The sequence below is a fragment of the Geotrypetes seraphini genome, chromosome 5, assembly GCF_902459505.1.
Source record: "Geotrypetes seraphini chromosome 5, aGeoSer1.1, whole genome shotgun sequence".
Taxonomy (NCBI): Eukaryota; Metazoa; Chordata; class Amphibia; order Gymnophiona; family Dermophiidae; genus Geotrypetes; species Geotrypetes seraphini.
This window is the reverse complement of record NC_047088.1, coordinates 5,985,867-6,011,581: the sequence shown is the minus strand read 5'-3', so window position 1 is coordinate 6,011,581 and position 25,715 is coordinate 5,985,867. Positions and strand designations below refer to the sequence as shown.

General features: G+C 44.1%; 1 protein-coding gene across 3 annotated transcripts in view; it reads left to right on the top strand.

The window, feature by feature from the left end:
• KIF4A (kinesin family member 4A) overlaps positions 1-25,715 on the top strand; it is a 303,471-nt gene that overhangs the window by 91,163 nt on the left and 186,593 nt on the right. For all 3 annotated transcript variants that reach the window (XM_033944715.1, XM_033944716.1, XM_033944717.1), the window contains exons 9-10: positions 7,855-8,030; positions 23,724-23,785. In XM_033944715.1, coding sequence (XP_033800606.1) covers positions 7,855-8,030; positions 23,724-23,785 — 238 coding nt within the window. The remainder of the gene's footprint in view (positions 1-7,854; positions 8,031-23,723; positions 23,786-25,715) is intronic.

Genomic DNA, 25,715 nt, shown 5'->3' with positions numbered 1-25,715 from the left:
CTGACGGCCTTTCTGTCATTGTCTCGCCTGGAAAAAGAAAAAGATAAGACCTAGCCCTAGATATAGACTTTTTTTGTTTTTTGTTTTTTTTTTTGGCGGTGGGGAACCTTGAGTTCAGCTTAGATCAGTTGTAGCATTCTTCTAGATTTTTTTTTGTTTGTTATTAAATCGCCCTTGTTACATCTAGATCCTCTAATTGTGGACTTAAGTTTAAAATTTAAGTAATTTAATGTAGTTCTTGATTCTAATTGGAAAATATGGATATGTATTTTTTTTTTTATATTCTTGATTTAAATTTGATGTATATGGTTGTATATCCTCAACTTAAATTTTACTTTCTGTACAAGTTTATACTTGATAAATAATTTTAAAATGATAAATAAAATAAAAAAAAAGAAGTAGAACATCCCATACCCTTTCGGGGAGAGATCAAGATGGTTGGCACCAGGTGACATAGAATATGTTAGAAAGCACTTGCCATGTACATTTTCCAGGGAACTAAGATGGCTGACAGTGCTTGATGGCATCTGTGCTTCTTCACATTTCTTCAAGTGGCTTACCTTTTTGGACTTTTCTAGCTGTCTTTTTTTTTCTTTTCTTGTTTGAGAGGAAATGCCACATACAAAGAGGAAGGGGTCTGTGAGAGCCATGGTGCTGGTTCACTAGTCGACCCCGCTCCAACAAACTGTTCCTTAGGGCCGAATGTCTGGGGTTGAGTTACATATCGGGGTCAAGAGTGGGAGCCCTCGACCTGACAGAACGGGAGATCTTTGTCTCCCCCAATTTTCAATGCTCTGCTGTGTCCAGCGAAGGAGCATAGCCCGGAGTCAAGCCCTAGGTGTGTGGAGGAGGAGACCCTGGAGGTAGCTCTGGAGGCAGCGTCTGCACCGAAGAAGTTGCAGACAGAAGAGGACATCGGGAAGGCTGGGAATCCAGCAGTAGTGTTAGCAATAACTTTGGAGACTCTACTTGAAGCTATGAAGAGATTGGATCTTGAGGTACTGGTTTCTAAAGTTGATGCCTTTTCATTAAATGTAGATAAAGTTCACAGGGAGGTCCCCAGGGCTTGATTGTTACACAAATTCATTTTACAAGTTGTTTCATTCAATATTCGGGGAGATATCCAGCGGTGGCACGGGTTATGGTTGTCTTGGTGGGGAAGAATAACGGTTATAAAAATGAATGTTCTGCCCCGTTTACTCTTTCTGTTAAAAACTTTACCGATTCCTATCCCTTCTTCGGTCCTGTGACAATTACATGCTTTGCTTTTTATTCTGGTCTTCGGGACATTTGGAGCATTGAGATTAAGCATCAAATTAATCTCAAATGGCCACGAATTTGGTCTTGGAGGATGAGATGTACAGTGTCTGCATCTATGAGACAAACTTGGTTCTTTCTTTTGTATAGAGCTTTTTGGACCCCTCTTCGTTTACAAAAACTAGATAGCTCTAAGTCTAATAGATGTTGGCACTCATCTTGAGGCTGGGACATTAGATCACCTTTTATTCTATTGTCCATTTATATTAGTATTTTGGAAATCAATTTGGCCTCAAATCAATAGGATGTTAGAGAATCCGGTAGCCTTGACATATGATACTATTTTATTTGGCATGTCAATGAGAGCGAAGAGTCAGATTTTGTCAAATAATAACAAACTTTTATTTATATTGACTGGAGTTGCCATTCAACAGATTACATTCAATTGGAAAAATCATAGCAGATTAAATTACAGTTTCTGTGGAATTCTGTGTGTCATATATATAAAATGGAGCGCACAATAGCAACACAAAGAGGTTATTTTGGTAAATTTCAGAAGATTTGGGGACCATTAACAGATTTTTGTAATGCATAATAACATTTTCCCAAAGTAAGATATTTGACATGGAGGGGTGTGGGTGGGTAATAAATATTAAATCCTATAATGTATAAGAGTATTTAACTGTTTTTGATATATTGGGAATGGAACTTTTGTAAGGGGAGGGAGGGGTTGGGAGGGTTTTCTGACTTGATATCAATTGTTTAGATACTAGGAATAGTTCATAATATTCAAAATATTATAGAATATTGGTATTGGCTGAAAAGTTATATTTTTAATGATATGTGAAAGTTAATCAAGTGTATATTTATAAGTTTGAATTATTTTTCTTATACACTTGTTGTAATATGTAAAAATGAATAAAGAATTAAAAAAAAAAAAAATTTATTCTGCAATGGAGGTCTCTGCGTCTCTCTCGGCGAGGGTTGTGGTCTGCTCGGTCGAGTAGGAGTAGGGCCCTGCCCAATTTGTTTTGGTACTATAGGGTGGCGTAGTTGTGGTTCTTGCTGGACTGGGGAGATAGCAGAGACTAAATTGGGAGTTCACCTGGAGCAACATTTTGTGGGTCCTCTGCGGTTTTGGCTTTCGTTGTCCTCGTCAGAGCGTGTTGTTGGGAGGGGGGGTGCAGCTGAATCCATTTTTGAGACATCTTTTGAGGCTTTGATATGCTACACATCGGTGATGGGGTGGGGATTGATCCTATCTACCCTATGCTCCATATGAGATGAACCATTGTTTCCTATGGGACGAGAGAGCCACACGTTGAAGAGGTGGGAGCAGTCTGGTTTGTTTACTTGTAGAGATGTTCTGAATAGGGGGAATCCTGGTGTCTTTTGAGGACTTCCAAAAGAGTTGTACTCTTCCCCAGGGAGATTATTTGGCTTACTCCCAAATTTGTCTACCAAACACTTGGAATGTTTGTGGGCCACACTTTGGGCTTTAAGAACATAAGAATAGCCTTACTGGGTCAGACCAATGATCCATCAAGCCCAGTAGCCCGTTCTCACGGTGGCCAATCCAGGTCACTATTACCTGGCCAAATCCCAAGGAGCAGCAATATTCCATGCTACCGATACAAGAACTACTGCAGAAAGGGACTTGGGAGTTCTCATCCGAGAAGACAAAAAAGCTGCCAGTCGGGTGGAGAAAGCTTCAGCAAAGGCTAGACAAATGCTGGGTTGCATCAGAAGGAACTTCATCAGCCGAAAGCATGATGTCATACTACCATTATATAGATCCCTGGTGAGACCTCACCTGGAGTACTGTGTCCAGTTTTGGAGGCTACATTACCAAAAGGATGTGAAGAGAATGGAGTCGATCCAAAGAATGGCCACTAGGATGGTCTCAGGACTTAAAGATATCCCATACGAAGAACGTCTAACCAGACTGCGCTTAAATTCTCTCAAGGAGCGTAAAGGGGGGGGGACATGATAGAAACATTCAAATACATCACGGGTCGCATTGAAGTGGAGGAAGAAATCTTTTTTTCTGAAGGGTCCCACAGCGACACGAGGGCATCTGTTAAAACTTTAAAGGAGGAAGATTTCATGGCGACACCAGGAAATATTTCTTCACCGAACAGGTGATCGATCAATGGAATGGTCTTCCTTGCCAGGTGGTTGAGGCCAGTAGCGTGCTTGACTTCAAGCGTCGATGGGACAAACAGGTGGGGGTACCACAGGGTTGTACTTAAAAGATGGATACCTCAAGGAGGGAGGGTTCGTCTTGAGTAGACTTGTGGGAGGGAGGGTTATTGTGTGGGCAGACTTGTTGAGCCGCCGGCCCTTTTCTGCCGTTAAACTCTGTTTCTATGATACAGGGCAAGCAGTGGCTTCCCTCATGTCTTTCTCAATAACAGACTATAAGACTTTTCCTCCAGGAACTTGTCCAAACCAGCTATTCTTTCTGCTCTTCCCACATGCTCTGGCAATGCGTTCTAGAGCTTAACTTTTCTCTGAGTGAAAAAAAATTTCCTCCAATTAGTTTTAAAAGTATTTCCCTTTATCTTCATTGAATGTCCCCAATCTTTGTAATTTTTGACAGAGTGAAAAATTGATCCACTTGTACCAGTTCTACTCCACTCAGGATTTTATAGACTTCAATCCTATCTTCCTCAGCCTTCTCTTTTCCAAGCTGAAGAGCCCTAAGCGTTTTAGTCTTTCCTCATACGATAGGAGTTCCATCCCCTTTACCATCTTGGTTGCTCTTCTTTGAACCTTTTCCAATGCCACTATATCTTTCTTGAGATAAGGAGACCAGAACTGAACGCAATACTCCAGATGAGGTCAAACCATAGAGCGATACAGGGGCATGATAACATTCTTAGTCTTCTTAACCATCCTATTTGCTTTTTTGGCCGCCACTACACATTGGGCAGGTGCAGGTGCAGGTGGTCGAGGCACGCAGCATCCCAGACTTCAAGAACAAATGGGATACCCATGTGGGATCCCTACGAGGTCATGCCAAGGATAGGGTCACTAGGACTTGAATGAGCGGGTCAGTAGAGTGACAGTATAATTACAATGAGCGGGTCAGTAGAGTGACAGTATAATTACAATTATACTTAAGAGGTCAGAAGACCTAAGAGGGTGGGTAAATAGTGTGGGTAGACTTGATGGGCTATATGGCCCTTATCTGCCGTCATTTTTCTATGTTTCTATGGGCGGAAGATTTCATCTTATTGTCTACGATGACACCCAGATCCTTTTCTTGGGTGTTAATCCCCAAGGTGGACCCTAGCATTCGGTAATTGTGATTCAGGTTATTCCCAGTGTGCATCACTTTGCCTTTGTCCACATTAAATTTCATCTGCCATTTGGACGCCTAATCTTCCAGTTTCCTAAGGTCCGCCTGCAATTTTTCACAATCTGCATACGTTTTAACAACTTTGAACAGGTTAATGTCATCTGCAAATTTAATCACCTCACTTGTCGTTCCAATTTCCAGATCATTTATACATAAGTTAAATAGCACCGGTCCCAGTACAGACCCCTGCAGCACTCCACTGTTTACTCTCCTCCATCGAGAAAAATGTTCATTTAACCCTACCCTCTTTTCTACCCGATAACCAATTCCTAATCCACAACTGAACTTTGCCACCTACCCCATGACACTTTAATTTTCTCAGTAGCCTCTCGTGAAGAACTTTATCAAAAGCTTTCTGTTTTAAATTTTTTATTCATTTTCATATATCAACAAGTGTAACATAGAAATTTAAAAAGATCACATAAAACATACACTTGAATTCCTTTCATGTATCACTGTAAATACAATATATTATTCTGTATTTATAAACAATAAATTTAACCAATTTAACCCTACCCTCTTTTTTTCTGTGATAACCAGTTCTTAATCCACAACTGAACTTTGTCTCCTATGCCATGACTCTTTAATTTTCTCAGGAGCCTCTCATGAGGATCTTTGTCAAAGCTTTCTGAAAATCTAGATATACTATATCGACCGACTCACCTTTATCCACATGTTTATTCACACCTTCAAAAAAGTCAAGCAAATTTGTGAAGCAAGATCTCCCTCAGCTGAACCCATGCTGGCTCCGTCTCATTAAATCATACTTGTCTACGTGTTCCACAATTTTATTTTTTTATAATTGTTTCTACCATGTTGCCCGACACTGAAGTGAGGGTGTGGGAAACGGATTTGGGGTATATTTTAAGGAGTGGGCCCAGGTTTGCATTGAAGTGGGTAAGGCATCTTCCTGTGTCCTTATTCAGGAAAATGCATACAAAGTGTTCACTAGGTGGTACTTTACCCCTGCACGTTTGCATAAGATGTACCCTGGGGCTTCGGATATCTGTTGGCGCTGTGGGGGGCTGGAGACTGGTACATTTTTGCATATTTGGTGGGAGTGTACAGTATTGAAACCCTTTTGGAAAAAGGTGGTGGGTGGTTTGTCTCAGCTGCTGCAAATTCTTCTAACTTTTACTCTATAAGGTTGTTTATTGGGACTTTATAATGTGTGTCCGCATACCTAGCAGACTAAGCTTCTTTGTTGGGGATTGGCAGCGGCTAAAAGCAAATTGAGAATTATAATAGACGTTTAAATTAGAGAATGACACGGGGGAAAAAGTTTGTCCCTGTCACCGCAACCACTGTGCCTGCCCCGTCCACGCGACTACTGTCCACTCCTTCCTAGTGTGAGGGAACATGCATGATCATGGATCGCACGGTGCAGAAGCCCCCTCCTGCCCGATTGCCGCATCCTGCCATCTCCCTCCCTCCAGCTCACCTTAGGTGCCTGCCGAGTCCAACTTTAATTCTTCTCCCAGCTGCATGCTTTCAATAAGCCATGCGCGCAGCTGCTTGAGCTGTTGAATCTTCTCCTCTGACCCAACATCCTGTTTCTGGTTGCGTCAGCGGAGGAGATTCAACAATTCAAGTAGCCGCGCATGCGTGGCTTATTTAAAGCTGGGAGAAGAATTAAAGTCGGATTCGGCAGGCACCTAAGCCACCCTATACATCTGGAGACGGAGCAGTGCTTGATAGGCAGATGAAGCTGCTCATACGTCCAACAGGGGGCAAAAGCCAAACTAGATCCAGAGATGAAGCAGTAGCAGACAGGCAGCAAAGTCACTCTGTACATCAATGACGGAGCAGTGCCATACCGGCAGCCCAAGTTGCTGTGCACCTAAGGTGAGGTGGAGGGACGTAGGATGTGGCGATCGGGTGGAGATGCTGGACCGTGCGATCCATGCTGGCTTCACTGTGGAGACAAGACCATTCACCGCTCCAAGGGGCGGTGAATGGCCTTGTTCCCATCCCCCCAGTGACCACTAATTTTTCTCTCCCCGTTTTGGTGGGCTACCCGCGGGTAACAACCACTGTGTCATTCTCTAGTTTAAATCTGAGTTCTTAATTGCCCCTTGTCACCTGTAGAAGTCTTCAAAAAAAATATCTCATGGAAAACTTAAGCTATTCCCCCGATAAATAAAGCTTATTTGCCTGCTACCAAATCTGAGAAGGCTGAAACGAGATCAAGCTAAGGATTTATGCCCTGGGAACAATATACAGTGTGATAACGATTTGCATAATATTACTGAGATTCTAACGGACTCCCTCTCTCAAATTGGGCTACACTCATTGCAAACGTCTTTGAGCAAGATTTGAATTCTATTATGAGGATATACTTTAAAAATTCAGCTTCTTATTATTGTGGACAGAGGTTACAGTTATATCCGGTTGTAACTAAATCTACCCAGGAGAGAAGAAAGCAATTCCTAGCAATGAGAGAGGAAACGAAGAAACTAGGAGCTAATGATCTTTTAGCATATCTATGCAAATGTGTGATAAAATATTTAGAGCCTGAACAACTGAGGTTTTTTTGGACCTCAAGAAAATAACAGTGAACACTGTAGAAAGACAAATAACATAATGTAATGAATGGCCTGAGGTATAGCTGTCTTTGCTATTTGCTTTTGTTGTTTTATAGTTTAATGATTCTCCCAAATTATTTTCTTAGTTCCTCCCTCTCTCTCTTATGGTCTGAGGAAGTGCCTATGTTTCCCCAGTTTTCTTTTCTTTTAAAAATGTTGGTGCTTTAATATTGTGTTAAGCACTGTGTTGCATTAACAAGTGGTGTAACTTGTAATTATTTGTTATAAATTAAAAAGAAGAAAAGCCCTTGCAAGAGCTATTGGATGCTGGAATCATTGATCTGTATTTTCCCAATTCTTGGATAATCTGGCTAGAAATCTGAACCGCCTGGGTTTAGGCAGTGAGGGTGAGCCAAAAACCAGTCACTATCCAGGTGACTAGGATAGCAACAGTGCTAACCACATGCTCAGCACCACTACCTATATGAGTAATAGCACTAAGAATTGGACTTTAATGAGGTCTCTTCACAGGCTGAAAATTTGTGTGTGGTAAGATTTGCATGAAGTGTATTCCCTTTAATATGATAGGAAGTAAGTTACTTTTGTCAGATTGTTGTATCTAATTTTTTGCTGGTAGCCTGTTAATCCCCTGTAAGCTGTTTTTTGTCCTTTCTCCCCTCCCTCCCCCCACTTCACACCATATTTCAGATTCCCTGGGTGGAAACAGCCATACTCTAATGATAGCGTGTATCAGCCCTGCTGATTCCAACATGGAAGAAACCTTAAATACGTTACGGTATGCTGACAGAGCACGGAAAATTAAAAACAAACCAATCATCAACGTTGACCCTCAGGCTGCTGAGCTTCAGCGCCTAAAGCAGCAGGTAAGATGAGGGAAATGTACATTCAGATGGATGCCTTGGAAATGAGAGTCTACTTTAACATAAGAATAAAACAAGTTTTTACCTTACTGGGTGGCGTTTTTCTGAAAGTGTAAACAAGTTCATAACTGAGCTGTCTGGTTTAATGCCTTGGTCTCCAACCTTTTTCATGTAAAGAGCTGCAGTGTGAATATGAGAGAGCTCGGAGGGCCTCAAAGATTTCAAGCTTATGTGTACTAATTTTGTAAACCGCTTGGATGTGTTTGTTCTGACTGAGCATTAAAAGTTAATACTAAGATTGATTTTACAAAACTTCAAGGATATATTTTAAAAACTTACTTTTATTTGTGTTTGTCAGTACACTTCCCCCTCCGTATTTGCGAATTCTGTATCTAAGGATTCGCTTATTCACGGTTTTAAATGAAAAATATCACTTTCAAATCACTTTCATTTTTTGGACTATTTTAAGCCCTGTAAACCCCCCCCCTTAAGCCTTACCCGGTGAGCCAGCAGGTTTTTGGGGCAGGACCGATCTTCCTACACTCCTGTCCCATGCAGATCGTTCACAGGAAATGGCTCGAGACTACAGGAGCTCAAGGCAGTCATTTCCTGTGAGCGATCTGCACGGGGCAGGAGAGTGGGAAGATCGCTCCTGCCTGAAAACCCGCTAGACCACCAGGTAAGGCTTAAGGGAGGGGAAGCAGGGGTTAGGGGCAGAACTGGCCCGAATATTATTTGTGTTTTTTTCATATTCGTGGGCCGGCTCTGCCCTGAACCCCCGCGAATACGGAGGGGGAAGTGTATTAGCAAATTCCATAGATGATGCCCAAATAACATCTTTAAGAGATTGTTTACAATTACTATATCAAGCGGACAAGATTGAAATAAATGTATTTACAGGATTTGAAGAGCATTTCAGCCAACTGCAATGAAAGACTTTGGGGAGCCACATGCTGCTCTGGGGCCACACATTGAAGAGCACTGGTATAATGAATTTGGATTTTCAGAAGGCATTTGAAAAAGAGCCTCATGAATGAGTTTTGGAAATTGTTAATTAGTATTTGATGTACCACCCTTAAAGCAGTTTACCAAAATTAAAATTTAGAGGTTTAGCAAAGGTACTTTCAGTCACCTAATGAAGCTCCTATCACAAGACTCATAATAGGCCATATCTTTTAGCAATCTTAACCTTGCTAAAAGACTAAAAATACAGTAGGACCGAATGTTCAGTAAGTGGAATGCTTGAAGGGTCTGTAGTACTAGGATCTGTGCTATTAACTGATCAGGAAATGAGTATGTTTATGAATGCTGAGTTGAGAAGGGCAAATTTTGTAGGTAACGCAAAATTAATTGGAGTTCTTAAACTGGAAAAGGATCTAAATAGTGAGAATAAATGTGTTTTTAGTGATTTCCTGAATTGAAGTTAGGAAGGGATCTGTCGCAAGCAGGCTGGAAGGCAATTCCAAATCTTGGGACTTTGGAACTTGAAGATAGATTTGATATGGAGAGGAAAGAGGCAATTTGCAGCACTGAGTTGTTCTTGAGTTGTTGAAGGCATGCATGACCTAAATGGCCGATGTTAGCCTAGTTGAGTTTTCCCTATGTATAGCTTTGTGGACCATACATGCAACTTTAAATTGGATTCTGCTCTTAACTGGCAATCAATGCAGCTCCACCAGTAATGGACTGGCCCTCTCAAACCTGGTCTTATAAAGAATCAGTCTAGCCATTGTGTTCTGGAGCAACTACAGTCTCTTAAGACCTTTCGTTGGGATCTTACCATATTGTATTTCCCTGATATATATATATGTATGTATGCTTCACTGATTGCACAGTCTTCTTTGATGTGAACCGCTCAGAACTTATGGCAGGGCAGCATACAAGAATAAAATTATTATTATAGAGAGAGTTGTGGTAGTCCAAATACAGGAGTAGGATTGCCTGGACTACTGTTGTAAACCTGGTTGGACTCAGGACTGATCTTATCCTTCTCAGTTGCCTCAGTCTGAAGAAAAATGTTTTGACCTGATGAATGATTAAGGGTATGGAGATCTTTTCATACACTGAGAGGTTAGAGAGACTGGGGCTCTTCACCCTGGAGAAGCGGAGACTCAGAGGTGACATGATAGCAACTTACAAGATTATGAAAGGTATAGAGTGGGTAGAGAGGGACAGGTTCTTCAGCGTACTAGGAACTACAAAAACAAGAGGGCACTCAGAGAAATTGAAAGGGGACAGATTTAGAACCAATGCCAGAAAATTCTTCTTCACTCAGGAGGGTGGTGGATACCTGGAATGCACTCCCGGAAGATGTAATAGGACAGACTACATTAAGGGGTTTCAAAGAGGGACTAGATAAATTCTTGAAAGATAAGGGGATTGAGGGCTACAGATAAAGGAGGACACAGGAGCAAAAAGGGCAAAGATAAGAGGGAAGAAGAGGGTTTTCAGGATATAAGGAAGTAGGAATCCAAGGGTAAGACAAAAGATCACTTACAGGTCATGGACCTGATGGGCCGCCGCGGGAGCGGACCTCTGGGCTCGATGGACCCTTGGTCTGACCCAGCGGAGGCAAACTCTTATGTTCTTAAGTAGTCTGCTCTCCCATAATAAGTTTGGAGTCGGACAACTGCTAGAACCTTCGTTTTTTTTGTCGTCGACCTCGTCGGCATTAAGGAACCTTGATGCTTGGCATTAGATGCAGGTCAAGAAGCACAAACGTCATTTCCCCTCTACACATGGTTCTGAGAGCTCTGGGGCATAAAGCGCATCGGTACCCAAGAAGGGTTGGTGTCTGGAGGAGCACACTCCCTCTACAAAAAAGGTGCCTTCACACTAGTCTCCAGGTAGTTGGGACCCAGTTTGACAGCATCTACAACTGCAGATTCTCTGAATCAGCTCTAGCCTTTACCAATGTCAGCCCTCAAATGGATCTAGTCCACACTTTAAAAGCACTTGACGAGGCTTCTTCAGATGCAGAGTTTATTGGCACCAGGGGTGCTTGTGCCATCCATTTCTCTATCAAAGCCTGTTTCGCTGGGCATTTAGCCTGTGGCATGTTCACAAATGCTGGTGCTGCATGGGGCATTGGCATTGACACTTAACCATGTAGGCCCCCCTTGATGTCTGTGGAGGAAACTTTGCCAGAATCTCAGGAAGAGCCTGCATATTGGTCCCATTCCAGGTGTGGACATGGTTCCTCTTGTCTGATGCAGGCACTCAGTCGGCTCTCCATGCAGAGTATTTTGCTGATTCCAAATCCAATGTTTATGGCAGTCTGATGATCCAAGATACTTAGGAGTGGAGGCGTAGCTTAATAGTTAATATAATGGTCTGAGATCAGGAGGAACAGAATATGATTTCCGCTGCAGCTACTATTTGGGTTTCTGCCAGGTATTTGTGATCTGGATTGGCCACTGTAGAAACAGGAAACTGGGCTAGTTGGACCATTGGTCTGACCCAGTACAGCTATTCTTATGTGACTCTGGGCAAAGTTACTTAATTCTCCACTACCCCACATACAAACATTTCATCCATTCTTATATTCTGCAATGTTTGTTGTTAGGTGCCATCGACATGTGCCCAAGTCCTAGCGACTTGATGAATTACGGATCTAAAAAAAAAAAAATTGGTTTTGTGCCAGATAGAAAAGGTTGCCTAGTTATCTGATTGCAGGTCATCCTGTTCACTTGATTCCTTCAATCTTCCCAAATATGATGTCCTTCTCCAATGATCTGATGGTGTGACCAAAATAACAGTCTTAGCTTCATCATTTGAACTTTGAGTGACATAGCCGGTTTGATCTCTTCCAGAATCGATTTGTTAGCTCTTCTGGTGGTCCATTGCATGCCTAAAATCCTTTTCCAGCACCAAAGCTAGTATACAGGTCCTGGACCTGATGGGCTGCTGCGTGAGCAGACGGTATTGGATTTCAAGAAGGGATTGGACAATTTTCTGAAGGAATAGGGGATAGAAGGGTATAGATAGAGGTATTGTATACAGCTAGATAAAGCTAGTATACAGGTCTTGGACCTGATGGGCTGCTGCGTGAGCGGACTGCTGGGCATGATGGATCTCAGGTCTGACTCAGCCGACGCAAGGCTTATGTTCTTGTTTTCAAGTTTATTTAAAATTTCTTATACCGCTCAATCAAGCTTCTGAGCAGTGTATAATAAAAAATTAACAGCATACAACAACGATAAAACAAGGTTAAAACTTGACAGTACCGTAAATGATATCGGGGGAAATTAGTGTAACAAAAAGACTCGACTTAAGACAAACAAGAACTGGAAAAAAAGATAAGAACTACAATATTCAAAGAAAAGAGAACACGAAAGGGACAAACAATAGGTGGGGAAGTTTCTTTGTGTGGATTCTCTGGTGACTTTTTAGATTTGAAAGCTGAGTGAAGCTTTTATTACACTTGGTACATATATATAGTTTGTTTATTTAAGATTTGATATACCGCTCCTGCATTTTACTGACCTAAGCGGTTTACAATGTATCAATACTGATAAAATCTCCAGGAAGAGCAGCAGTTGGGAGAGATGAAAGAAAACACAGTTCCCTCAGAACCTGGTGCGCTTTTTCTCAAGTGACTTGAATGGCTCCTCTATGCTGTTGTGTTGAACCAGTTTGTGCCCTGTGTGGCTCATTTGGTGACTTTTTTTTTTTAGAGTGAAATTTTTATTACAATCGGTACATGTAAATGGTTTCTGTAGTGTCCAGCTTTCACATCCATAACTGACCACTGAGAAAATGAGTGCATGGACATGTCTGATCTTCGTTTGGAGTGTTACCTTCTTGCCTTTGAATACTCTGTCGAGAACCTTCATTGAAGAGCGACCCAAGTGCTATTCTTGACAGTCAGGTAAATAAGGTTTCCCTTACCGCCGATGCTGCTGGGGACTTCCTTACAGCTACTGCCGGTTTGCCTGCTTTAGCGATGGGGGCAGTTCAGGCCTCTCAGCTGCTTCAGGCCTCGGGGAGTTCTTTCAGCAGGTTTTGTGCTGATTTTGGCGGGAAGCTCCTCCGTTTTGTCTGCAGCCTCATGTACCCTTCCACTTGTATTGGAGAGATGGTAACAGGTTTCTGCTGGGTCCACTGCTTTGGCAGCGAGTCCCATTGGGCCACCAGGGGGGTTTTCCCCTGATTTTGTTTTAGCCTTGTGCAAGGCTTATCTTCATGTGGATGGGGGTCCTGCTTCTGCCCCAGGTGTCTCGGGGGTGGGTCCTTCTGCTTCCACCCCTGTACGTCCCCCCTCAGCGCTTGTTTCGAACCTGTCTCCCCCTCTTTCGTCCAAGTGGCCAAGGGTCTCTTGGAATGATGATGTTTTGTATTGGGTGCAGTTTTTGCTTAATGAGTACTTGGACCCCTTGGTGGACTTCCAGGATCCTTTCGGGGGACAGTTGCCACTGGTAGAGGTTTCCGGTTCCACCAGTTGGCTATGATGTGTCTGTGGTGTGTGTTTTTTCAGCAGGAAGAGCTCCAGGAGCTTATTCTTAAGGTTTCCTTGGTTTTGCACTTTGAGGAGGATGCAAAGGAGCTCCCTGCATGTGGTGGACCCCCCTGCTTCCCATGCATCAGGATTTTCGGGATATTGTGCTTGCACAGTGGAAGGTGCTGGAAATGTTCTTTTGTTTTGCTCACTCTATGGCTAACCTGCATCCCATCCTGGAGGGGGATAGGGATACTTTGAAGTCTCCGGTGGTGGTCTCGGCCATTGCAAAGCGGCATACGGTGCCAGTAGAGGGCGGCTCGGCTTTGAGGTCTCTGAGGAGCTTAGGTTGGAGTGTCTTCTTAAGCAGAGTTTTGATGTCATTGCCCTAGCGGTGCAGGCGGTGATGGGTGGCGCTCTAGTGGCTTGGGCTTGTTTTCAGTAGGTCATGAAACATAGAAATAGATGGCAGATAAGGGCCACGGCCCATCCAGTCTGCCCACCCTAGTTACCCTCCCCTACCTTTACCCTGTGAATAGATCCCACGTGTCGATCCCATGTATGTCCTGATCGGGACTGATGACTGGTCCATGGTGGAACAGGAAGTAGCTAACATTGAGATGGGTGCTTCCTATCTCTCGGATGCCATGTATGATCTGTTGTGTGCTTCGGCCAAGTCCATGGCTCTTAGTATGGCCGCGTGTCGTACCCTGTGGCTCCGGGCTTGGTCGGCGGATGCAGCATCTAAAGCTAAGCTTACGAAATTTCCCTTTCGGGTGTCTTCCTTGTTTGGCGTGGATTTGGACAAGTTGGTTCAGAGACCTTGATGGACTCTAAGGTGCCCCAGCTTCCTGAAGACTGTGTTTGCTTGCCTGCGCGGGGTGGCATTGCTCGGGGGCGTGTTTGGGATTTCCGCAGATACCACTCTGGTCGAGGGGTGGCTTCCTTTCCTGCCTCCGGGTCTCCCTGGGGCTGTTTCTTTCAGCGCATGCAGTCCTTTTGGGGGGGGGAGGGCTGTGGGGGGGGAGTGATCCCTTCACCAGTCCCTCCGCCACCCATCCTGCCCAATGACTCCTTGCCAGCTCTTCCCCTGGTGCCTGTGGGTACCCTTTTGTGGGAGTTTCCAGGGGTGGGCCAAGATCACAACAGATCAGTGGATCCTGGAGGTTATTCATGACTGTTATGCTCTGGAGTTTTCCCGACCCTTGCCAGATCTCGCTTCTCCTTGTCAGGTGGCATTGAAGATGCAGGCCTTTCGTCAGATGCTTCAAAGGTTGCTAGATCTCAAAGCGGTAATTCTAGTGCCTCCTCGGGAGTTTTGCATCGACTGGTATTCCATTTACTTTGTGGTGCCCAAGAAAGAGGGGACTTTTCAGCTCATCTTGGATCTGAAGGGGGTCAACAGAGGTCTCTGAGTTTCCGTCTTTTTGCATAAAGACCCTGAAATCTGTCATTCTGGCTGTGCAGCCAGGGGAATTCCTGACCTCTCTCGATCTGACGGAGGTCTACTTGCATGTTCTGATTTGTGCTTCCCATCAGCGGTTCCTTCACTTTAATCTTGGGATAGCATTTTCAGTTCTGTGTGCTTCCTTTTGGTCTGGCCACAGCTTCATGGACGTTCACCAAGATTATTGCGATTGTGACGGCAGCCTTGCGCAAGGAGGGGATTGTGGTTCACCCCTATCTGGACAACTGGTTGATCCGAGCAAAGTCCTTTCAGGAGAGCTCCTGGGTTAAGGCTGAGGTTGTGGAGTTCCTGTAGTTCCTTGAATGGGTAGTCAACCTGTCCAAGAGCCGGTTGGCTCCGCCTCAGCGCCAGGAGTACCTTGGGGCTCTCTTCAACAACAGCTTGGGGAAGGTCTTCCTGCTTGAAGCCTGAATGGTCAAGTTGCAGTCACAGATTCTCCTTCTGATGGCTTCCTGGTGTCCTCGGGTGCAAGATTTTCTCCAGGTCCTGGGGTCAATGGTGGCTTCCCTAGACGAGGTTCGGTTGGTCTGGGCTCACGTCCAGTCGCATCAGTATGCTCTGCACGATATGGACTCTCCCGTTCCTCTTCGTGGTTGGTTCATTGCAGTCTCCATTGGTGGCTCCATTCTTCCAGTATGGTGCGGGGAGTGAGTCTAGATCATAATAATTTTGTTCTTATATACCGCCAAAGCCATGAAAGTTTGAGGCGGTTTACAACAAGATGTGCTGGACAATCGGCGAAGAGTTTACACTATATTGTTATCAAATATATGCCATGATGTTTCATACCCAATAGACAGTGCTTCTCATGGACGCCAAGTCTCGTCGGCTGGGGAGTTCAGTGTCTCGGTCAATCAACTCAGGGCAGCTGGTCTCGGGAGGAGGTGTCGATTGATCAATATTCTAGAGACCAGAGCCATTCGGCTGGCATTGCTAGCATTCCAGCCATTGCTGATGGACAAGTCTGTTCGGTTCTCTTGGACAATGCTAGGGGGGAACCAGGAATCATGTGGTGATGCAAGAGGCGACTCTGCTCATGACCCGTACAGAGACGCATCTTCTAGACATCTCGGCTTCCCACATAGCAGGAGTGGAGAATGTCAGTCGTCACATGCTAGATCCCAGAGAGTGGTGTCTCTATCCTGCAGCCTTCAAGTTGATAGTGTAGACTTGGGGTTAGCTGGTCATGGACCTGACGGCTACAAGTGTTGCCACAGTTCTTCACTCGGCACAGGGATATTCAGACCGAGGGGGCTAGATCAGGGGTAGGGAACTCCGGTCCTCAAGAGCCGTATTCCAGTCGGTTTTTCAGGATTTCCCCAATGAATATGCATGAGATCTATTTGCATGCACTGCTTTCAATGCATATTCATTGGGGAAATCCTGAAAACCCGACTAGAATATGGCTCTCGAGGACCGGAGTTCCCTACCCCTGGGCTAGATGTTCTTTTTTTAAAAAAATTTTTATTTATTTTATTTATGCAGATTTACAATTTTAATATCAAGTGATATCAAAGAAAAAAGGATAGATGTTCTGATACAGCTTTGGCCGGTGGTGGGCCTCCTGTGTGTTTCCTCCGTGGCTGATGGTGAGCAGAGTCCTTTGTATTACTCGGCACCCCAGCCATGTGATTCTGGTGGCTCCGGACTGGCCCAGGTGCCCTTGGTACACGGATCTGGTTCGTCATCTCGTGGCAGATAAGAACATAAGAAGTTGCCACCACTGGGTCAGACCATTGGTCCATCGCGCCCAGCGGTCCGATCATCTTCCGCTGCTCCTCTTACCCAACTTTCTGACTCAGGGTCCCATTCCAATGTTCGATCCGGGTCCCTTTTGTCTTACATAAGAACTTTGCCGCTACTGGATCAGACCAGTGGTCCATCATGCCCAGCAGTTTGCTCACAAGGTGACCCTTAGGTCAAAGACCAGTGCCGTATTTGAATCGAGCCTTACTTGTGTATGTTCTGTTCCAGTAGGAACTTATCCAACCTTGTCTTGAATCCCTAAAGGGTGCTTTCCCCTATAACAGCCTCCGGAAGAGCGTTCCAGATTTGTATCACTCTCTGGGTGAAGAATAACTTCCTTACGTTTGTACGGAATTTCTTCCCTTCTAACTTTAGCGAGTGCCCTCGTTCTCTTCACCTTAGAGGGTGAACAATCTCTCTTTCTCTACTAAGTCAATTCCCTTCAATATTTTGAATGTTTCAATCATGTCCCCTCTCAGTCTTCTCTTTTCAAGGGAGAAGAGGCCCAGTTTCTCTAGCCTCTCGTTGTACGGCAACTTCCCCAGTCCTATAACCATTTTTGTCCCTCTTCTCTGGACCCTTTCGAGCAGTACTATGTCCTTTTTCATGTACATCAACCAGTAATGGACGCAGTATTCCAGGTGGGGGCGTACCATGACCCGGTATAACGGCATGATAACCTTTTCAGATCTGTTTGTGATCCCCTTCTTAATCATTCCTAGCATTGTTTGGCTCTTGAATGGGAGCACCTAGGTAGGAAAGTTTATTTGAATAAAGTGATCTCCACTCTTTCTTGGGGCCCGGAGACTTTCTATTTCTCAGGCTTATGTGTGTGTTTGGCATATCTTTGAGGAGTAGTGTGGTAGTTTCTGGTTGTGCCTCTTTGCCTCACATCTTGGAGTTCATTTCAGGATGGCCTGGATAGGGGCCTGGCCTGATCATCTCTCCAGGTTCAGCTGGCGGCTTTGTCTGCTTTTCGTGGGTTACTCAAGAATAGGCGTTTATCTTCTTCGGACGTGATTTGCTTTTTGAGGGCAGCCAAATTACTTTGGTCTCCAGTGCAGCCTTCGGTTCTGGCCTGGGATCCCAATCTGGTCTTGTTCGTGCTCGTGTGCCCTCCCTTTGAGCCCCTGGGTTCCCTCTCTTTGAAGGACTTTACTATTAAGGCGGTCTTCCTGGTGGCTATTATTTCTGCGAGATGAGTTTCCGAGCTGCAGGCTTTCTCTTTTAAGTCTCCCTTCCTGAAGTTTTCTAGGAGCGTGTTGTGTTGTGGCCTGTTCCTTCTTTTCTGTCTTCTGAAGGTGGTCTGCGGTAACCATTATCTCTTCCTCTCTCTGAGATCCCACTTGCCTATCACAGGCTTTCTTGAATTCAGACACTCTGTCTCCTCCACCTCTTCTCGGAGACTGTTCTACACGTGTAAAGAAATTACATTGGCTGCCAATATTATTTTGTCTTCAATTTAAGATCTTAAAACTTGTCCAACAGGGTGTTTATGACACCTTGCCAAATTACTTGCTAAATGCCTGATGTTGTACAACCCACCAAGGGAGATGAACAGTGTCCAATATGTGCGAACTAAAAAATCTTATTTCTCAACTGCTGGACCAGTTTTATGGAATGCATGATTGGTACTTTGAGGTTTTGTAGAAAATTGCTCAAAACTTCTTTTTTGCTCAGGCCTTCCTTCCTTGTTAGCACCTTGCCTCTCTGAAAATGATGATTATCTCTTTTAAAACCATTAGTGTGTATGACTAGTAATTTTGATCCTTCATTTTCATCTCCTTGTATGTGGTTCTTTTAAAATGTATAAGTCTGTTAAACTGTGAGCTGCTTTGGAGAAAAGTGGATTGTAATTGTTTTAAATAAATAAAATCTACCACACTTTCTTTAAAAAAAAAGTATTTCCTTAGATTACTCCTGAGCCTATCACCTCTTAACTTCATCCTATGCCCTCTCATTCCAGAGCTTCCTTTCAAATGAAAGACTGGACTCATGCGCATTTATATTACATAAGTATTTAAACGTCTTTCATATCTCCCCTCTCCTGCTTTTCCTCCAAAGTATACAGATTGAGATATTTGCTGTCCCCATACGCCTTATGATGACTACGCACCATTTTAGTAGCCCTTCTCTGGACCAACACCATCCTTTTTATATCTTTTTGAAGATGCGGTCTCCAGAATTTCACACAATATTCTAAATGAGGTCTCACCAGAGTCTTTTACCTCCTTTTACCAGAGTCAATACCTCCTTTTTCCTACTGGCCATACCGCTTCCTATTCACCCTTGCATCCTTCTATCTTTTGCCGTCGCCTTTTCAACCTGTTTGGCCACCTTAAGATCATCACATATAATCCCGCTCTTCTGTCATGCACATAAGTTTTTCACCCTCTAAACTGTACCGTTCCCTTGGGGTTTTGCAGCCCAAATGCATGACCTTGCATTTCTTAGCATGAAATTTTAGTTGCCAAATTTCAGACCATTCTTCAAGCTTTGCTGGTTCTTTCTTCATGTTGTTCACACCATCTGGAGTGTCTACTCTGTTATATGCAAATCTGCCTCATGCACCTAATACCAAGCATCAAAGTTCTTCAGTGCCGATAAGGTCATTGACAAAATGTCAAAAGTGCTAGGAGTTGTCCTCAACTCTGAACTTGATATGGGAGAGCAGACTGCTTCACTGGTCAAAAATTTTTCTTCAGACTGTGGTAACTGAGAATGATAAGATCAACCAACCAGCTTTAGTACAATAGCCCAGGCAGTCATACTCTCTATATGGTAACATCCCAATGAAAAGTCTTAAGAGACTGTAGCTGCTCCTGAACACAGTTAAGAGCAGAATCCAATTTAAAGTCGCATGTATGGTACACAAAGCTATACATGGGGAAAACTCAACTAGGCTAACATCAGCCATTCAGGTCATGCATGCCTCCTACAACTCAAAGAACGACTCAGCTCTACAAACTGCTTCTTTCCTCTCCATATCAAATGTGGGGAAAAAAAATCAATGTTCAAGTCTTTCTTCAAGTTCCAAAGTCCCAAGATTTGGAATTGCCTGCCAGCCTGCTTGCGACAGATCTTTACCTATTTTCAATGCAGGTAATCACTAAAAACACCTTTATTGTCACTGTTATCCAAGACATGAATTCTATTAACTGATCCTTTGATTATTGTTATGAATCCTTATTGATCTTATGTAAGCCACAATGATTCCTTGCTGATAATTGCAGGGTATAAGAAACAGTATGGCATGCTAAGAAAATGTTGTATAAAATCTTCTGGTTTTAAGAGTTTTGCCGAGGGGTAATGGAGGAGAGATGTAAATCTCCAACTGAAAATCTGCCCTCCTGTTACATCCACTCTGGATTCTGTACAATAGATGTTCAATCTGAACATCCGAACTGAGTCTTCAGCAGTTGCATATAATCTTTCAGCAACTCGCACATGGCAGTGGAGTACTCTGGCACTTCAGTTTTTCCCTTCTGCAAGTGAACTGTGCAGAGGTTTCTGATCTGCTCTACTTTATTTTCTTATTTTTTCTTTTTCAACGAAAGTTCAACTTTCGTGGCTTCAGTATCTTGAGATCCCTTATTTATGGGATCTCTGTCTGGAAAAGGATGCACATCCTGTGGAGCCAGACTGCAGCTTCACAGAACAAGCCTTCGGGTGGACCTGTGGAGATGGCCCACTGTGTGCCACTTAAGAGCTTGGGGTCAGTTCCCCTGGGAGCATGCTTACCTTCTGATTTCCTCAGTTTTAAGCGCCGGCTGAAGACACTCTGAGTAAGAGCCCTTGGACTATCTAATCTGGAAGATACTTATTCAAAGTAATATCAACTCTCAAGGCAGGTGCATCACACCAGTTGTACCTGCTGGAGAGTCTATTAATTTACAACACAAATTTTGGTTAAACCAGCAATTGCTTTCCAAAGCATTTTCCATTTTTGCAGTCAAATGACATTAGAGATGCCGAACCTGCCAGAGCTAGTGAGCTATAACAATCAAATATCGGGGCTGGATAAATTCCTCTTATGTCCGCAATGCTTCTTGATTTTATAGGAAGCCTCAGCCCCACCACTCCACCGCTGTATTATCTTATAACAGCGGGAAGAATTACGTGGTACCTCATCATTGGCTGTCCCTTCAAGTGTTTATAAAGTGTAGTTGTGCCAATTCTAATCCATTAAGAAATAAATACAGAATAAATATCTTGTCCAGGAGTGCCTACACTTTTTGGGCTTGCGAGCTACTTTTTAAATGACCAAGTCAAAATGATCTACCAACAATAAAATAAAAAAAAAAACACAAAGCACACTGTATGCATAGAAAATGTTAATCATCATTCCCATTCCAGGGTTTTTCAAAGAGGTCAAAGCAGATGACTCTAAGCACTATCACCTCAGTAACAACCATACAAAAATAGACAAATATACCCCCTCCCTTTTTACTAAACCACGATAGCAGTTTTTAGCGCAGGGAGCTGCGCTGATTGCCCAGCGCTGCTCTCGACACTCATAGGCTCCCTGCGCTAAAAACCTCTATTGCGGTTTAGTAAAAGGGGACCTTAGTGTAAAATATAGACAGCAGATATAAATTCAGACACATTTTGATCACTAAATTTAAAATAAAATCATTTTCCCTACCTTGTCTGGTGATTTCATGAGTCTCTGGTTGCACTTTCTTCTTCTGACTGTGCATACAATCTTTCTTCCCTTCTTTTAGCCTGTATGCTTCTTCTCCTCCAGACCTCATTCCTTCCCTCCAACTTTTCCTTCCTCTTCCCTGCCCTTTCTTTCTCTCTGCCTCCCTTTCATTTTTTTTTCTGTTTCTCTTCTTTCCTTCTGTCTCCCTGCCTGCCCTTTTTCTTTCTTTCTCCCTGCCCTCCCCCAAGCCACTGCCATTACCATCGGGACCAGGACCCAAACGCCACCAATAACAGGCCCCAAGCTCTCCCTGCTTCGGCCAACCAGCATTCCTCTCCCCAACGTCAATTCTGCCGTCGGGAAGAGGAAGGCTGATCAGCCCAAGATCATGATCAACCTATTGGGGGAAATGCTGCCGGGTCCTGCCTTCGCGGAAACAGAAAGTAGGCAGGACCCGGCAGGAACAAGAACAAATGCTTCACTAACCTGTCTCCCGCATTAGCCCATAGCGAACACTTGCTTCAGGGCTCTCAACATGTGCGTGCCGGCTTCCCTTCTCCCCCCCCCCCCCCGCCACCCCGGACATAACTCCCGGTTTCGGAGGGAAGAGAAGAGAAGCCTGCACGCACACGTTAGAGCCCGGAGCATAAGTTCGCTAGGGTCTGAAATCTCCAAGCCGGTTTTTTTGGGGGGTTTTTTAATGTTCAGCAGCGGCAGATGACAGCTGGGCGGACCGCCCAGCTAAAAGGCCCTAGGGAGAACACTGGAGAGGAAGGCTGATCGGCCCGTTGATCAGGACGGCAACACGAGTGCGATTGACTCGAGTTGCTTTCCTGAGCTACTGGTCGATCGCGATCGACGCGTTGGGCACCCCTGATCTTGTCTGTATATGTGTGTGTGTGTATATATGTATATGTATGTATATGTATATATATGTATATGTGTGTGTGTGTGTGTGTATATATGTATATATATATATATATATATATATATATATATATATATATATATATATATATACATATATACATATATACACACACACACACACATATACAGACAAGATCAGGGGTGCCCAACGCGTCGATCGCGATCGACCAGTAGCTCAGGAAAGCAACTCGAGTCAATCGCACTCGTGTTGCCGTCCTGATCTACGGGCCGATCAGCCTTCCTCTCCAGTGTTCTCCCTAGGGCCTTTTAGCTGGGCGGTCCGCCCAGCTGTCATCTGCCGCTGCTGAAGACAAGATATTTATTCTGTATTTATTTCTTAATGGATTAGAATTGGCACAACTACACTTTATAAACACTTGAAGGGACAGTCAATGATGAGGCACCACGTAATTCTTCCCGCAGTTATAAGATAATACAGCGGTGAAGTGGTGGGGCTGAGGCTTCTTATAAAATCAAGAAGCATTGCGGACATAAGAGGAATTTATCCAGCCCCGATTATATTTGATTGTTATACTGAACATACGGTGACTGGAAGAGTATACACTGTTGCCATAAATTGTTATGCTTAGAGCTAGTGAGCTATGCACCTGAGACTGCGGCTGAGGAACAACAAAGCCCTCAACGAGCAGTGGAATCTTGTCCAGCAGGATGCTTCAAGCTGTTTTACTTTGACCCCTACTTGGACCACATTGTGATCCTATTGCTCATAATAGGACAATCAGTAAAAAAGCTTGGGACCAAGTTGCAACAGCTGTCATATTGAATGGGAAATTTTGGAATTCCCTGTTAACTTCTTTCCTTCACTCAACAAGGGTTCTTGGTAAAGCTAAGTACTTTAGTGTTTCTTTTGCTGTGGATTTTCCATGCCTGATTAAGTGATCATGAAATTATTTTTAACTATATCATATTTGGTTTTGGGGTGATTTGGAGATCTGAAACACAAGAATTGCCTTCAACTGCCTTGGTATAGAATACTCAGGAGCTGGATGCAGTATCAGCCCCCTCCTTCCTTATAAGAGGTGTGACATTTCAGAGCCATTGTTCTCTGGCTCATTCTACTGACAGGAGGACATAACCACCTGCTATGGCAGGACTCAAGGAAGAGCAATACATTTCTCCTTCAGTAAGTTGTATTTCTTTGACTGATGTAATGAGAAGAATGGAAGAATTACATTGACAGCCCTCAAGAATTTTAAAGCTTAGTACAAGTTATGCCATGAAGTTGTATTGCAAAAGTACCAGTGACTGCCTGTATTAACACAAACATGTGGGAAGCTTTCTTGATTCCATTCCAACTGCATAGCCAGATTTCAACTTTTGGAGACAATTTCCCACTTTTCCTGGAAGGAATGGGAGCAATTCTAACGTCTAATACCAGTTAGTACAATGCTCCCTAGACTTTCACCATTGCCCTGGTTGACTTTGTTCATTTTTGTATTTTGTTTTCAGGTTCAGGAGCTTCAGGTCCTTCTCTTACAGGCTCATGGAGGAACTCTTCCTGTGCTGTCAAAGTAAGTGTTTAGACATTTTGGGGTTTTAAATATAACAGCAATGAGTACTATGAATAAAAATGCTAATGTTACTTTGACATTTTGGCACCTCTTAACAGGCTGTGGAGATACTTTTATGGAAAGTACCAAATAGTGTTGATGCAATCTCTCCAGACTGTTGGTAATCAAATAGCATACAACATTGTCTCATTTTCCATATTCAGTTTTGTTTGCCTTTTGATATCACAGTGTAGTTAGGAGTCCTCTAGACTCTAGTTGGGCGCAGCATGATAGTGCAATGTAGGAAATTACCATTGCACGGCCTAACTAAAGTTACTCTCCTGAGCCCAACACATACCCAGTGAGGTCATCTGCCAGCAGTAAATGGAAGACCCAGCTATAGAATCGTTTGAAACCAATGTTACTATCTGACTTTCGTGCTGTTGTACCAGCAATGATCCTGTCGCATCTGGACGACTTCAATGTCCTGTACTGGGAATAACTAAGACGTGTGTGCTTGTACGTGGCACACATGTTATCGGGGCGGCGGCCAGCTTGATTCGGGAGTTGAGGTCCTGCGCACACTTCTGCAGGATGATGTCAGAGAAGGCTTCCGAATCAGCCGTCGCCTGCGGACAACTGCAGCAAGGGAGCCGGCCAGAAAATAAATATTCGCTGGGAGGCACAGAAGGAAGGGAATGCTTCCAGCACAAGCACGGATCGCTGATGACCATAAAATAAATACTTCCAGCACAGCCATGAATCACATGAGGAGCCAGCCGCCGCCACCACCCGCAGCGTTCACCAGAAAAACAATTGCAGCATGGGAGCCGTCCAGAAGGGAGGGAGGGAGAAGGTTGTGTTGGGACTCGAGAGGGAGGGAGCACAAACTATGGACAAATGATGAAGGAAGGAGGGAGGGCGCATGAGCCATATGATTGAAGAATGGAGGGAGTGAGGGGGAGGAAACAGTAAGGGAGAACTGGGTATCTAAGAGAGGGAAAGAGATAATGCACATGGAGAGATGAAGAAAGAGGAGAACTGTTGGGCAGAGAAAGGAGGAAGGGGTGATAGAGAGAATTATTGAACATTGTGTTGGGAGAGGAATGAGGTAGAGATGCATGGGCGTGGAGAGGCGGGAGAGAACATGGTGAGCCAAGGAAGCCTCCTGGACTTTTTTTATTTATTTTTTTTTAGTACAGAGGGGGAGGATATTAAAAGAAGTGCCAGATTGGGCCCGGGGGGAGAACTTATGGGGCCAGAAACAGAGGACAGAGAGAGATGATGGGCAATGGTCTGAAGGGAGAGAAGTTGGACCTGGAGTGGTGTGGAGGAAGAGGGAAAGAGATAATTGAAGGAAGAACTGTTGGGAAGAGAAAGGGAGATGGGGGCGGGAGGGAGCAGGCAAGCAGGGAGAGAGATGGGGTGGGGGCAGTTGGGAAGAGAAAGGGAGAGAAGTTGGATCTGGGGATGGAAGGGAGGTAGGGAGAAATTTTAGCCCTGTGGATGGAAGCTAGAGAGATGCAGCATCTCTTCTTTTTTTTTTTTTCTCTCCCCTCCCCCTCTCTTTTCATTGTTCAGCATCAAGGGGGGAGGGAATAAGAAAACAAAAAAGAGGGAGCTAAATGTTGGACCATGGGGAAAGAGGAGGAGAGATGGACCCAAGGGAGGACAGGAGGGAAGAGAGCTGGGATAAGAAAGGTGATGGAAAGAAAGGGACAGGGAGTTACAGCCTGACCACTGGAGAGAGGGAGGGGGATTCTGAAAGTGGTAAGCCATTTGAATGAGGTCAAAAGGGAGATGAGTGAGAGAGCAGTGGTAGAAATGTGGTAATTGGGAGTAGATAGAAGGGAATAGGAGGCTGGGAAATGGGAGAGCTAGGGACTGAGAAAAGATGGAGAATTGAGAGGTAGCTGAACATTTAAAAAAGAAGGATGAGAAAGAAGGCAAG